General features: G+C 44.3%; 2 protein-coding genes across 3 annotated transcripts in view; one reads left to right on the top strand and one right to left on the bottom strand.

Annotated features, from left to right (window-relative positions):
* mpped2a (metallophosphoesterase domain containing 2a) overlaps positions 1-14,939 on the top strand; it is an 83,058-nt gene that overhangs the window by 63,101 nt on the left and 5,018 nt on the right. Inside the window, exon 5 of the mRNA XM_080436895.1 lies at positions 13,725-13,840. Coding sequence (XP_080293021.1) covers positions 13,725-13,840 — 116 coding nt within the window. The remainder of the gene's footprint in view (positions 1-13,724; positions 13,841-14,939) is intronic.
* The window catches only part of LOC308091305 (C-myc promoter-binding protein-like), a 296,959-nt gene that overhangs the window by 40,087 nt on the left and 241,933 nt on the right, over positions 1-14,939 (bottom strand). The window contains exon 34 of one of the 2 annotated variants that reach the window (XR_013933694.1): positions 406-458. The exons of the other annotated variant lie outside the window; for it this stretch is intronic. The gene's annotated coding sequence lies outside the window, so the exon portion shown is untranslated. Of the gene's footprint in view, positions 1-405; positions 459-14,939 lie in introns of those variants that run through there. 2 annotated transcript variants of the gene reach the window in all.

Below are 14,939 nucleotides of genomic sequence, written 5' to 3' on the forward strand. Positions count from 1 at the left end.
TTGATTTTTTTTGGCTATTCAAAAATAGCAGATATACAAGCTCATAGCGCGGTGCCGCGCTATGAGCTTGTAGATCTGCTATTTTTGAAGATTTTTTTTTTTTTTGCGTAAATCTTTGAATATGTGTGTTTTTGAAGCGAACATTTGTAACTCAAATATTTGCTTCTGGGGATTCTCCAAATGTCTTCTAAATCAATTTATTTGAAAATGTATTTAGCCGTGGACCCCCATCTCAAAATATTTTGTTCGAAGGAAGTTGTAACAGAGTTAAAAATGTTTGCTTAAAAAAATTAAATAAAAATTGCACAAATTTTCAAGATTTTTTAAAAATAGCAGATCTACAAGCTCATAGCGCGGCACTCGGTGCCGCGCTATGAGCTTGTAGATCTGCTATTTTTGAATAGCCAAAGAAATCTAAAGTGACACAGATGCGTTCCCGGATTGAATGGGTTAAGCAGCTCCAAACTGCTTCCCTTCTTCTTTTTCCTTTGCTTTTCTCTTCCGTTGCCCTCCGCACACACACGCCGCCCCTGTGTGTCTGAGCGGCTGACCTTCAACGGCACAATGGCGCGATGTTCCCTCTCTCCAGTCCCCTTCATCCCCCTCGTTTCTCCTCTAATTGTGCATCTTGAATGGAAGTTTGTGCTGCCGTTCGCCAATGCTCTTCAATGTTTTTTTTTCCTCTTCTTTTCTTTTCAATTAACTTCCACACTGAGGGTTATAAGACCATTGTGTAGAAGAAGAAAGCGACACAGACAGAGGGGGGGGGGGGTCAAATAAAGTATTCATAGTCATCATTCATGTGCTTTGGAAAAAGCACTGAAAGCCCATATCCGTGTAACTAAGTGCATCGCTTTTGATTTCAGAATGTCTAGTCTTGGGAGGCTTTGCATTTCTTTGATTTTTGAATCACCTTGTGATGAGGGGGGGGCAGGCAACACAGCCTGAAGTCCTTGGAGCTACACACACAGGGAAACGAAAACTTCTCGGTCGACTGTCTGTTGCCGTGGTGGAAAAGCTTATAAGCTTATGTCCCCAACATTTTTTTTTTCTTCATACTTTTCCTTCTCTCATATCTCCCCTCGCTCGTCGTCTCCCACACCACCCGACACCCTCCCTCCCCTGCCCCTCATTGTTCTCCGGGATCAAGTTCTCCGAGGTCGGAGCAGAGGAGAAAAGGGAGGGCTATAGGTAATGGGACCCCACCTTGTCCTTTACTTCATTCAGGGCAGGTTGAATAGGCCTTACCCCCCCAAAACACACATGCACGCTCGCGCACACACACACACACACACACGCAGCCTCACACTGGCTGTCTGAATGGGGGTTAGCCGGGCTCCAGATCGCCCCTCTTTTATCAGGCCAGTGTCAGGTTTCGGCCAGACCTGCCCGACTTCCCGACAGATCCGTATTTCAAAGTGCCGTGATGCCACGTTAACATGTACACGTCTCCCTATTCCCATTCCCATACCCCCGCCCCACCCCCCCCCAAACTCTCCTACGATATCCATAGGCAAAGGAATGAGGCGGTACATGCATAGAAGCTTTGTACTACTAGTGTTGCTACTACTGCTACTACTACTCCCACCACACACACACACACACAAACAAAAATGTCTGCGATAAATTGGTTTAACCCAACCTGAAGCCGATTCGGCAAATGTCTTCTAAATCCAAACAGTATTTTGGAAAAACGTATGTTTCTAATATCAGTGGTGCTCAAACATTTTCATGTCAAGGACCCCCAAAATGACATGTATTTGGCCGCGGGCCCCCATCTCAAAATATTTTGTTCCAGGGACCCCCAGAAGCAAAGAAAAGAGTTCAAAGTTCAAAGTGTTTGCTTTAAACAATATATATTCAAAGATTTGCACACATTTTCACGATTTTTCAAAAATAGCAGATCTGCAAGCTCATGGCGCGGCACTTGGTGCCGCGCTATGAGCTTGTATATCTGCTATTTTTGAATAGCCAAAGTGTAAAATAATTAAAAAAATTGCTCAAATCAAAAAGTCACACAGATGCGTTCCAGGTCATAATGGGTTAATCCGGCATTTTTTTTAAAGTATAAACAATATAGCCAATCACAGCGGTTCTAATACAATATCATTTGTGATTTATTACGGAAACATTCAGGGAAAATATAGCAATATCATTGGTGCAGCCCTACCTCAAGCAGAGATTGACAAACAAAAATGGCACATTCAGCAACATCAGCAATAGTCAATTCTTTCAGAGAAGTCTTTAAGCCCCAGTAAAGAGGGAGGTACGAGTTTTAATCCTACTTGTCAACCTTATGAACTACACTGTATCAACCACTGGCCTCTCCTCTCACCTCTGTATATCTCTGTCAGTAACACTCCACTTGAATGCCTCATTCAGACACACACACATACACACTCGCACACACACAAACACATGCTATTCACAGTTGCTATTTGTGCTGATTACACTCTCTCCTGCACTCGCACTGCAACCTTCCCACACACACAGACACACACCAGGGTTGATTTTGACAGCAACTTTTGATTCCGTTTTAGTCATAGTCTTTTGAATAACATTCCATTTAGTTTTAGTCATATTTTAGTAATCTGAAATGTTTTAGTTTTGGTCTAGTTTTAGGCGACTAAATATCATAAGATTATAGTCGACTAAATCTACAGTTGATTTAGTCGACTAAAATGTATGTTGGCGGTGCCTTGATGGCGTCGTAATGGATGAATTTACCCTTGGTCGCATGCTGAAAATAGCCGATCTACAAGCTCACAACGCGTAGCAGCGCGACGCATTGTGAGCTTGTAGATCTGCTATTTTCAGAGAGCGACACCCGAGCGCAACCAAACATAAAATGACTTCTCGTCTCTTCTCCACTCGTCCCTCACTAACATTTTAGTCTAGTTTTTATTTGTTGACGAAATTGTCAATTTATTTAGTCTTAGTTTTAGTCATTGTAGCTTAGTTTTTGTTTCGTTTTTATGTAGTTTTTCGTCGGTGAAAAAAGGTTGTCGACAAACATTTTTTGTCATAGTTTTAGTCGACGAAATCAACACTGACACACACACACACACACACACACACACACCCCCAGAGGACCCACACACACCTCACTTCACACAGTGTGCATGTCTATTATACAGTATATATGCACACATCAGCTGAAAGGCAGCCTCAGCAGAGAAGGATCCATTCCACTGTGCCTGCAAAGTGCACAGAGGGGAAATGGTCGAGGTGTTGACGGACAGCAGATGGAGGTCCATGATGCGGGAGGCAAAGTGCAGGCGGAGAGAGGGAAGTCCTGCCATTCCACTGCATTTGATCCCGGTCGTTTCCACAGCGACCAAGACGATGTGAACTCTTAATTCTCCACACGCACGTGCACACACACACAAACACCAGTAGTAGTGTAGTGTAGTGTTGGCAGGGTTGTGTGGAGCAGCTGTGTTTGGTGTGAAACCTCCCCATACTGAGACGCTGCTGTTGTTTTAGAGAGCGGCCTTACAGGTCAAGCTGCGGCTGGCCGACTCTCACTCATGTACACAGGCCATGGGGAGTGTGTGTGTGTGTGTGTGTGTGTGTGTGTGTGTGTGTGTGTGTGTGTGTGTGCGTGTGTGTGTGTGTGCGTGCGAGAGAGAGAATGCCCCTCCCTGCGGGCCCAGGCCGTAGCTAAGTGGGGTAAGTCTGCTGGCTAACCCTTAGTGCCTCACTGTTTGGCTGTATGACCGCTGTGAGATTAATCCATCCCACACTTCATCAGTCACTACACACTGGTTATTAACACACACACACACACACACAGCCTCTTCACCCCTGTGACCATCTCTCTCCCCTCTGCCTCGTCCCCAAAGTTTGTAAAGGTGGCCTTGGTGTTGAGAGGCCATTTGTCAAAACCCAGCCAGAGTCTCCACTTGGCTCCTTTTAATAAGGCTACCTGGGCTCTGGGATTATACACACACAAACACACACAAACACAGACACACACACACACACTCACAGGTTTGTATTACTATACGTGTGAGGACATCAACGCTTTAGGACAGCCATTTTATGAATGTCATTTAAAAATATATATATTTTGCCATTTTTAACCATAAGCCTGAAGCCGAAAAACAGCAGATCTACAAGCCCACAACGCGTCGCGCTGTGAGCTTGTAGATCGGCTATTTTTCGGTGCTTGACACTGGCGCAACTAAGTATAAATTAGCGTTTAACTCTAATTCCAATCCCTAAACCTAACCTCTAAATGTCTAATCCTAACTTGAATGTTTTTCTAATTGTAAACGTATCTAAAAAAGTTTTTTTTAAACTATAAAACAAACATTTGTCCTGTGAGGACCAGGAAAACGGTCCTCACAATGTATATTATCCGGGCAAGTATAGTAATACAAACACACACACACACACACACACACACACACACGCATTTAGGGTACACTCACTTTCAATCACTCACATAGGAATACACTACTCACTGAGCCACACATATGCACGCTCATACCATTTCAAACACTTGCACAATCATTATTTTGTTTATGTGTGTGTGTAGTACATTCACTCACATACACACAGTAATATGCACACCATGTTACACTGCTCCACATACACACTTCATGCTGCATACTCTTGCTCCAGCTCGGAACTACACATACTGTGTGTGTGTGTGTGTGTGTGTGTGTGTGTGTGTGTGTGTGTGTGTGTGTGTGTGTGTGTGTGTGTGTGTGTGTGTGTGTGTGTGTGTGTGTGTGTGTGTGTGTGTGTGTGTGTGTGTGTGTGTGTGTGTGTGTGTGTGTGTGTGTGTGTGTGTGTGTCAGGTAGTGCCATGTCCCGTGGGGCTTATAAAAGTCCCATTAACATGACCCTGCTCATTGGTTCTGACAGCTTGATCAATTAGGCCCCTCCCCCCACTGACCCCTGGGCAGCTCTGACAGAGAGGTCAGACACGATGGATCGCCAGGGCAATAACACTTTTTCCTCCTCTTCCGCCCGTTTTCTTCTCTTTCTCACCGAGTTCTCTATGACTCTTTCTCTCGGACTCCTTTGACTCTCTTTGTGTCTCCTCTGTATCGGTCTACTTATCTCTCTCTCTCCAGTTCGCTCTCCTTTCTCTTTCTCTCCGTTTCTCTCTCTTTATTGAATCTCTTATCTTTCCATTTCTGTTGCTGTCTTTGCATTTAAATGCGCTTTAGTATCCTTGGTTTCTCCACACTTTAGGTAGTAGGCTGATTTTGGAAACGTCATGCTGGTTTCCATAAAAGACTGGGCTAACACATTAAAAACTGGAAAAGTGTGCTCCTCGGAGCTCAGGTCTTCGCCAGGCCGGGTTGCCTACCCAGGGCCCACAAACTTTGGTCATCAGCCACCCATCGATTTGTGTGAGTTTTGGACAAAAGCTGTAGGAGTAGTAGCAAAAGGTGTTTTTTGAAGAAAATGCACTATGGCAGAAGGTTTTATCTGGCACAAACGGGGCCTATAAGTTGCGTCATGTTTCAAGGAATCCAAAGGAAATCCAAAACCTGAATCAACCTGTTATAGGCCGTTTTGAAACATGTAGGGTGGCATTTCTTCCTTGGTCTAGTCACGTGTGAATGCGCATGCAAAGTTTCACGGCAATCGGACGCTGCATTCATGATTCGCAGCATTTTGTTTAAAACGGGCCACTCCTGAAAACTTTGGAAGACAATCAGGAGGGAGACAAAATCAGGAGGGAATATGAAAAATCGAACAGATCCGTCTTGATCACATGACTATAGAGTGTGTTGTAAAAATCGGCCTCCCGGTGGTGCTCTATAACAGGCCGATTTTGGGGGCAGAGGCAAGCAACACGAGCACAGTTGATTTATTGATTGAATTAATGATTGATTGATTGAGCGAGCACTTAATTGAAAATGAATTAAAAAAGGATAATAGCACAAAAAAAGCCTGTAGGCTTGTTGCCATTGTGGTACAGATCCATCAGTTTATCCACATTATGCCATCTTAGACACATTTAAAGTCCAAAAGCCTTCTAGCCCCTACTATTACTACAGTTTAATCTAATCCATTATTTATATAAAAATGGGAGTATTACTGATAAACACCTCTTTCGCATAGGCCGGGAAACGGATTACAGTAACTATTGCTTTAAACTGCATAGATATGTAGACAGTACAATTATTGTGTGCATAACCCGGGTCAAAAATGTCAGCCTTTTTTTTTCCCTGGGGGAGGGTAGGAGGGTGAGTGATTCTCTCTCTCTCTCCCTCCCTCACCTACTCAGTGTCTCTCTGTCTCACTCTGTCGCTCTCTCCCTCCGAATTGCTAGCTCTCTCTCTCTCTTATTGTCTTATGTTCTCTGCTATCCCCGGCAGTCTGGATGCCGAGTACAGGCGCATGGTTGCCTGCTGTGTTGGTATGTCCAGGAACTCTTGTGTCAGTGCCAAATACAGTACATAGTGGGGGTGAGGGGGTGTCAAAGGGCAACACTGCTCCTGAAATCTCAAACATTTTAATGAAAGCAAAATGTTCAGGGGCGACTCACTCCTGTTCAGAAAGCATACGTTCGGTTCAATTTTTTTTTCATGGAATGTAAATTCGTTCAATAAATGACGATCACAAGTAACACAACTTGGCAGATTTCCTGCGATGTCCTGTGATGTGTGCTGTGCTGTGCTGAGATCACAGGCACAGTAGGTGTACCTGAGATCTCGCCTCTCTTCACATAACTAAAGCCTACACACACGTACCCACACTCTGGAGCCTCACGTATTGCCTGTGTGATTGGTGAACTGTGTGCCTATTTTGTGTTTTCAGGAGAGCATGTTCCAGGTGTTAAGACCTGGAACGCATCTGTGTCATTTTTTTTATTTGAGCTAAAAAGCATTATTTTACACTTTGGCTATTAAAAAATAGCAGATCTACAAGCTCATACGAGCTTGTAGATCTGCTATTTTTTGAAAAATCGTGAAAATGTGTGCAAATCTTTGAATATATTGTTTTAAAGGTAGGGTAAGTGATATTTTTGGGTTAAAACCAAAAGTATTTTGTTAAAAGGTTAAAGCACTATATTCTGATAGTAATCATTGCTATAGAGTGTTTGTTCAGTAACAGGAGTCTCCCCGTCTCTCCAGCTCTTTAATAAACAGAAAATACATTTTCTGGTAGGTGTCAAAATCTCAGCCAATCAGGAGAAAGTACCAATTTTTAAGCTTCATTTTTATAGTGTTCCTGTTCAAATTTTGCCTGCTCATTTCTTAGTGTCATCACTTCCAATTTCACTTGTTTAATCTATATCCTGATTGAGTTCTCTATCCTGATTTGGATAAAATTGGAAATGAAACTGAAACTGAAACGAAAATGCATTTTCTGTTTTATAAAGAGCTGGAGAGACATGGAGACTCCTTATATGGACAGGACACTCTATAGTAACGAGCACTATCAGAACATAGACCCATTTTGCAATTATTTGAATAATTGCAAATCACTTACCCTACCTTTTAAAGCGGAATTTTTACTAAAATCTTTGCTTGTGGGGGTCCCTGGCACAAAATATTTTGAGATGGGGGTCGGCGGCCAAATACATATCATTTTGGGTGTCCTTGACGTGAAAAAGTTTGAGAACCACTGACATAGCAACATACGTTTTTTTTTTTTTTACTGTTTTTTTAGACATTTTGTAGAATCGGAACCTCAGACCTTAATGGGTTAAAACACCAACATGTCTGGATACGTGCGCACATGTGTTTATTCACCTGCATTTTTTTCCAGCATTTGTGTATCGTACCAGTATGTTATGAGTTCTGCTGTTTTTCTGTCAGGGTTTTAGTTTGACTGCATGTGCTGCTCTGTGGATAGAATGCTCAGCCGTCGGAACTGTTGAATGGGAAGCAGCCCAGAGAGAAGGCTGGCCTCTACTTTTATTTACTAAACAGTCTGGCCTTCTCGCCTGGCTACCAGTGTAGGGTAAATAAAGGTTCTGGTGTTGGTGCTAGGTCAGGTACAGGGCAAAGGAAGCTTGGTGAGTTTAAGCCCCACACACACAATTCTTCAGTCAGAAGCTACGGGCCAGCAAGTCTCGTCAGCGAGATGCCGGATTAAGTGTCCCCAGTGTTCAATTCTGCTCCCTGACAACATTTCTGACAAAATTAAAACATTGTTGAGTTGATCATTGTTTTGTGTGACTGACCATCAGCTGACCTAGCCTGCTGCCTCCTGATAGGCTCTATGCGCAGCAGCCATAGTATCACATCTTTCACAGGTGTTACCAATGATACTAATGAAGGCTCTGTTCCATTTAGTGTGGCACAGTGGTTCTCAGACTTTTTTTAATTTCCACGACCCCCATAACTCTGACAGTGTACAAATGGAACCAAATGGACCCGTAAGGGTCCATTTGGTTCCATTTGTACACTCTCAGAGTTACACACCTGCAAGGGGCCATTTGGAACCCCCTCAAGGAACCATGAGGGTCCCTGAACCCCAATTTTAGACCCACTGGTGTTTCCAGTGAGCCAACGTGCACAATATCAGCACCCTGACTCTGTTTAACCAGAATGGAACAGAGCCCTTCATTAGTATCATTGGCAACACCTGTGAATTTCTTAACAATATGGCTGCTGTGGTGTTTAGAGCCTATTCATCCAGTCGTGCGGGATGTGACCACACGCTTATAACCAGATCTGCACTTTGGACCCCATCGCACAACCTGACATGCAATTATGTGCAGGAGTTGATCAAAATCAGTCGATGTTTTGACCACCAAACAACCACAACATCCGGCTTTTTTGCTTCGCGCCTCAGGACCAGCGTTGAAGAGTATACATCTTCTCTTCCCTTACTTTCTTGTCACTGTTAATATCCCGTCTCAGTTAACCCATTGAGACCTGAAGCCGATTCTACATGTCTCCTAAATCCCAACAGTATTCTGAAAAACATATGTTTCTATATCAGTGGTGCTCAATCTTTTTCATGTCAAGGACCCCCAAAATTATATGCATTTGGCCGCGGACCCCCATCAAAATATTTTGTTCCAGGGACCCCCAGAAGCAACGATTTTAGTTAAAAATGTTCGCTTTAAAAATATATATATTCAAAGATTTGCACACATTTTCACGATTTTTCAGAAATAGCAGATCTACAAGCTCGTAGCGCGGCACTCGGTGCCGCGCTATGAGCTTGTAGATCTGCTATTTTTGAATAGCCCAAAGTGTAAAATAATGCTTTTTAGCTCAAATAAAAAAATGACACAGTTCCAGGTCTTAATGGGTTAAAAGGCGAAATTACTTTCGAAAAGGTATTTCCAAGTATTACAAACTCACTCAGTCTGAGAGGGAGGCTGTTGATGGACAAAGGGAGATGGAACCTTTTATCTATATAGTATAATTATACATGTCAGTGGAGACGCTGTAGTGTGGATTAGGAGCGAGTGGCTCGAAGACATTTTTAAACAATAGCTGCTGCATAATTGCAGTGTAAAAGGGGCTAAAAAGATCCATTAAGCGTGGTAGGCATTAGGTTAAACGGAGGCTCTTAGAGAAAATTAAATGTTTTGTCGAGGGCGAGCAGGGTTGAGGAGGTAGGGGAGCCCGACCAGGGACCCTGATAGAGAGAATGAGGAATGGAGAGAGAGAGCCGCTTCGGGGGATGTAGGCGGTGGGAGTGAGTGTGCGAGAGAGAGAGAGAGGGGAGATGGGTTAAGAGCCGTGTCAGGCCCGGCGAGACTCGGCGGCGTCCTAATGATGTCCACGGGCCTAATTGAATATTGACGTTTGCGCTGCGTGTGCAAAGGGCTAAATGGGTTCCGCTCCCAGTCTGACTCACCTCTACCGCCGCCGCCGCTACCGGAGACGGCGGCAGCACCAGAGAAAGGCATCATGGCCGACCGGAGCCGCAGACTATGCGACCTGTTTTGATTCCCGCGGGGGATCGTTAGCTGGCTTGTTACCATGGCTACCGCCTTTTTAGTCTTTGGTGTTCACTGCGCGGTTGATGTGTGCGCTTGTGTCGCCATGCGTTTGTGATCTGTGTGTGTGTCGTGTGGTGTGGTGTGCGTGCGTTTTTTAGCCATCGTTAAAAATGTATGCATGGCTTTCGCTTGAAGCCGGGACCTCCAGACACCTCTGTTATGTTATTCTGGATTCTTAAATGGTTTCTTATGTCTCCACCGCAAATACAGTATTTGTCACCATTGGGGGGAGGGGGGGGGGGGGGGTAAAATTGTCAGTACAGTGCAGATGCTGTGCATGAAGATTCTCTCGCTCTCTCTCTCGCTCTCTCCCTCCCCATTTCTTTCTTCTCTCTCCGACTCCCTCCTCTCAGTTTCTCTTTCCTCTGCTTTCTCTCATCCTTTCCTCTCTCTCGCTGTCTCGGTCTCTGCCCCCCTCTCGTGCTCTCTTGTGCTCTTTTAATTCCTACTCTCTTCCTTTCTCCTCTCTCCTCTCCTCTATTTCTGGCCTCCTCACTGCAGACTGCGTCCCCCTTGTTGCCACGGTGATGTTCTCCAGATGGAAAGAGTCAGTCAGACAGAGACTCGGGGCTCACAATGTCGCCTGATGAAACACGAAACAAGCACGGGATGTACACACACACACACATTAATTTATGCACTTACAGTACAGTACGTGCATACATTAATGAAAATGTAGACAAACGCGTACATGCACACAAGAAAGAAAACAAATACACCCAAACATCCATTCAGTTGCACATGTGCATATAAACCTACCACCTGCCTACATACTGTATATACACACATATAACTCTCAAATATAATCACATTTGGACACATGCTGTACATGCACTGTGAATACACACACCGGCTGGTTTCCTCACTTGTCCTGCTGAACATTTGTTTAGCTGCTCTGGGACGAAATGGCTCTACACTCTGATACAGACATGTACGTACTTAACCCATTAAGACCTGAACCGATTCTACAAATGTCTTCTAAATCCCCAAAGTATTCTGAAAAAAAGTAGGTTTCTATATCAGTGGTTCTCAAACTTTTTCATCTCAAGGACCCCCAAAATGATATGTATTTGGCCGCCGACCCCCATCTGAAAATGTTTTATTCCAGGGAACCCCAGAAGCAAAGAATAGAGTTAAAAATGTTCGCTTTAAACAATATATATTCAAAGATTTGCACACATTTTCACGATTTTTCAAAAATAGCAGATCTACAAGCTCGTAGCGCGGCACTCGGTGCCGCGCTACGAGCTTGTAGATCTGCTATTTTTGAATAGCCAAAGTGTAAAATAATGCTTTTTAGCTCAAATCTCAGGTCTTAATGGCTTAACGTCCGTCCGTCCATATGTACGTCGTACGTACGTACATTCATGCACATACACACATACACACTTGCGGCAGCACAGCATAATAGAACGTGTCGTGTCAGTGCCGCACAGGAAACGGTCTCTCCTCTATGTGACTGGACTGTCATTAATCTCTATGGAGGTTAACAAATGTACTCGTATGGAAGGTATATTTCATAGGGAGACAACCAACAATGGGGCCATTGTAGCAGCAAAACCCGGCTTCCATCCGCCCACTCTCATTGGCTGGCACGGGAAAGCGCGGCTAATGTCAGGGGCTCGTGTTCCTGCTCTCAGACGAATGTGTTTTTGCATTGGGGTACACGGGGAAACACGGAAGAGATCAACAGCAGTGGCTGTTTATTTGTTTCGGTACCAGAAACCACAATTTATTTCCCCCACCAACGAACGGGGGAAAATTAATGCATTCGGCCATTTGTCAACGTTTTTTTTTTCCCTTTTTTTTGCTGTGTTGCCATTACTCAAACCAAAGCAGAGAGAGAGAGCGATAGAGAGAGAGAATCGGAGGGCCCCCAGACAAATAGCCCTGCTGGTCTCCCTGTGTTGCTGGCATTGCGTATAGCGTGGTATCCAAACGAGGGCCTGCTTCGGCATGATTCAGTGCTTCCCCCGGACTCTCCACGCCACTGCGCTCCCATTTCTACCGAGGGGGAGAAGTGGCGAGTCTTTCGCCGCTAATCCATTAGACTTCCATTAACTCCGATTTGTGTGATTAGTTCTAATTAATCAACCCGGGCTGCGGCCTTCGCCCCGCCCGCCCGCTCTTCACATTTCATTTTTAACCTCATCCCTCAGCTCTCCACTCAGCGAGAGAACGAGAGCAAGGGAGCGAGTCAGTGAGCAAACGAATGAATGCACTCGCAAGCTCTGGGTCTCGGAGAGCTGTCGCCTTTGTGTGTGTGTGTGTGTGTGTGTGTGTGTGGTGTGTGTGTGTGTGTGTGTGTGTGTGTGTGTGTCAAGACACCTAACACTCAAATAGTGTTCCAAGTTCCAACCCAAAGGTGTGAGACTTTTTAAGCCTCAGTGTGTGATGAGAGGTGCAACCAAGTATAACTCAGGCGTCAGTCTAAACAAAAGGATTGTACCCCTTTTTTGCATGTTTTTATTTTTTATGAGAGACAATTTGTCAGCCAGCGTGTTTCAGAATAAACCCAGTGTTTTTTTTTTGGCCTCATATTTCTTACAATTTGGGAGTCTGTGTGCTGGCTATTGGTTAGCGCCACCGCTTGTGCTATGGAACAGAAGATATTGATTTGGCGCTGGAGCGTCCATCCCTCACTGTAACAAAGACTATTGATGTCCGCGGAGTCCTGATTTCCCCTCGGTCAAATGCCATAGGCAGCACTGCACACACACGCATGGACATGAACACACAAACACGTTCATAGACGGACAAAAAGATGCACGTTCTCGTAAGCACGAGCAAACATGCAAACCTTTTTTTTGGGTGGAGGGGTTTCCATCGGTTTGGAAATGTGTGAGTCTTTTGGTACATTTAGTATTTATTTATTTATTTCCTGCAAAGCATGTTGAGCTTCCCGTATGTTTTAAAATGATGCTGTGTCAATAAAGTTTGTTAGAATTTTCTCTGAACACTGTTCAGTGACCAGAAGCCGCTATCTTGTCCGAAAAAAAAGCCAACAATAATCAGCGTAGAACAGAACAACGTAAAACTTGGTAAACTCTATATGGCCTTTATTTTTATTTCTCATAGCTTACATACAGAGATGTTACAGGACGATAATCTGTCTTGCTTTAACGTGTTGTCAGCCTTCCACCGCCATTACCACTATTGTGATAAATGAAGCATCAATTTATCATCCAAACCTCTGCAGCCAAAAAAGGAAAAAAAACAGAATCTTCTCACCCTCTCGTCCTCCCCTCCCCCACCCTCTCCTTCTCTTCTAACCTGTGCACGTTTCCTCTTATTTCTTCATCTACCCCCCACCACCCACCCCCCCCCGCATCCATCCCATTCATCCTTCTTTCATTGTCAGGCTGCGTATGGGGGGGTTCTCTTTGTGTCTGCTATGGCGTAGACTTGAGATGGTGCCTGTCACCCGCCCGTTCACTGCAGTTTTCTATCCACACAACGCCGAAGGTGGCCCGTCTCTCCCCGTCAATCACTCAGGCCTCGCTATAGCTGCGAGGTGGGTTGGCGGGGCGGGGGGGGGTGAGATGAGACAGATAAATGTACACCAGATGACACAGGATGGGGGTTGCTCGCTGTTTGGGAATTCGCCTTGCTTTTAATCTGCGTGTTTGTGTATCTAATGGATGTGATATTTGTGGGGTGTGGGTTCAGTTGGTTTAATTTGATTAGCCAGGCGCCTGCCTATAACGGATCCCTGTTCTGACATGGTTTTGTCTGTGTCTACCCTCTCTCTCTCTCTTTCTTTCTCCCCCTCCCTCTCCCTCTCTAGGACTCCGTGGTTTAACGGCTGGGGGTTCAACCTGCCACGGGGCCAGTCTCTACTGGATAAATGGAACCAGGTCCCCGAAGGCATCGACATCCTCATGACCCACGGCCCTCCCCTGGGTAAGTCCAATTAACCAATCACAGCTCCCCCTCATCACCATGCACGATGGCTCCACTTGTCATCACCAAAAACCTGAATATATTCGACATTATTTGAATTTATTAGTACGCTGATAAAGCGTCAGTGTTGATTTCGTCGACTAAAACTATGACAAAAAAATGTTCGTCGACTACCTTTTTTCACTGACGAAAACTAAATAAAAACTAAGCTATGATGACTAAAACTAAGACTAAATATATTGACAATTTCGTCAACAAATAAAAACTGGACTAAAATGTTATGGAGGGACTATAGTGGAGAAGAGATCCAGTAGAACTAAAAGACAAGTCATGTTATGTTTGGTTGCGCTCGGGTGTTGCGCTCTGAAAATAGCAGATCTACAAGCTCACAACACATTGTGAGCTTGTAGATCGGCTATTTTCAGCATGCAACCAAGTGTAAAATCAGGCATTACGACGCCATCAAGGCACCGCCAAAATACATTATAGTCGACTAAATTAACTGTAGATTTAGTCGACTATAATCTATGATAACAGTAAAACACATAACAGTAAAACATTTCATATGACTAAAACTAAATGGAATCTGATTCAAAAGACTATGACTAAAACTGAAGCAAAATGTTCTGTCAAAATCAACACTATAAAGTGTGTGTGTGTGTGTGTGTGTGTGTGTGTGTGTGTGTGTGTGTGTGTGTGTGTGTGTGTGTGTGAGAGAGCGTGTTGTGTTTGCACAAATGTGTGTACAGGTATGTATGTGATTGTTTGAATGTTCATGTTTCTGTGTGTTTGTATTCTGTCAATCTCGATATGCAGCAGTAGCTCAACCTCCAGTCCCATATATGATTCCTGTGTGTGTGTGTGAGAGAGTGAGTGCATGTGTGCATGTGCAAGCATGTCCGTATATACGACTTCACGGTGAAATATTGTCTGGGTGAAGTTGTTTGTTTCTCGGCTACAAGCTGATTTAGTTTTCTTTAGTTGTTTTGCCCTAGTCGTTTCATTCTTCCTCCAGCCTTGTTTCTTGTGAGCTTCCCATCTGGCTTTATTGAGTGATTTCCTTCCCTGGCCTTCAGCTGCTGCTGCTGCTGCGCCCGTT

This window comes from Gymnoscopelus braueri, assembly GCF_963280865.1.
Source record: "Gymnoscopelus braueri genome assembly, chromosome: 1".
Lineage (NCBI taxonomy): Eukaryota > Metazoa > Chordata > Actinopteri > Myctophiformes > Myctophidae > Gymnoscopelus > Gymnoscopelus braueri.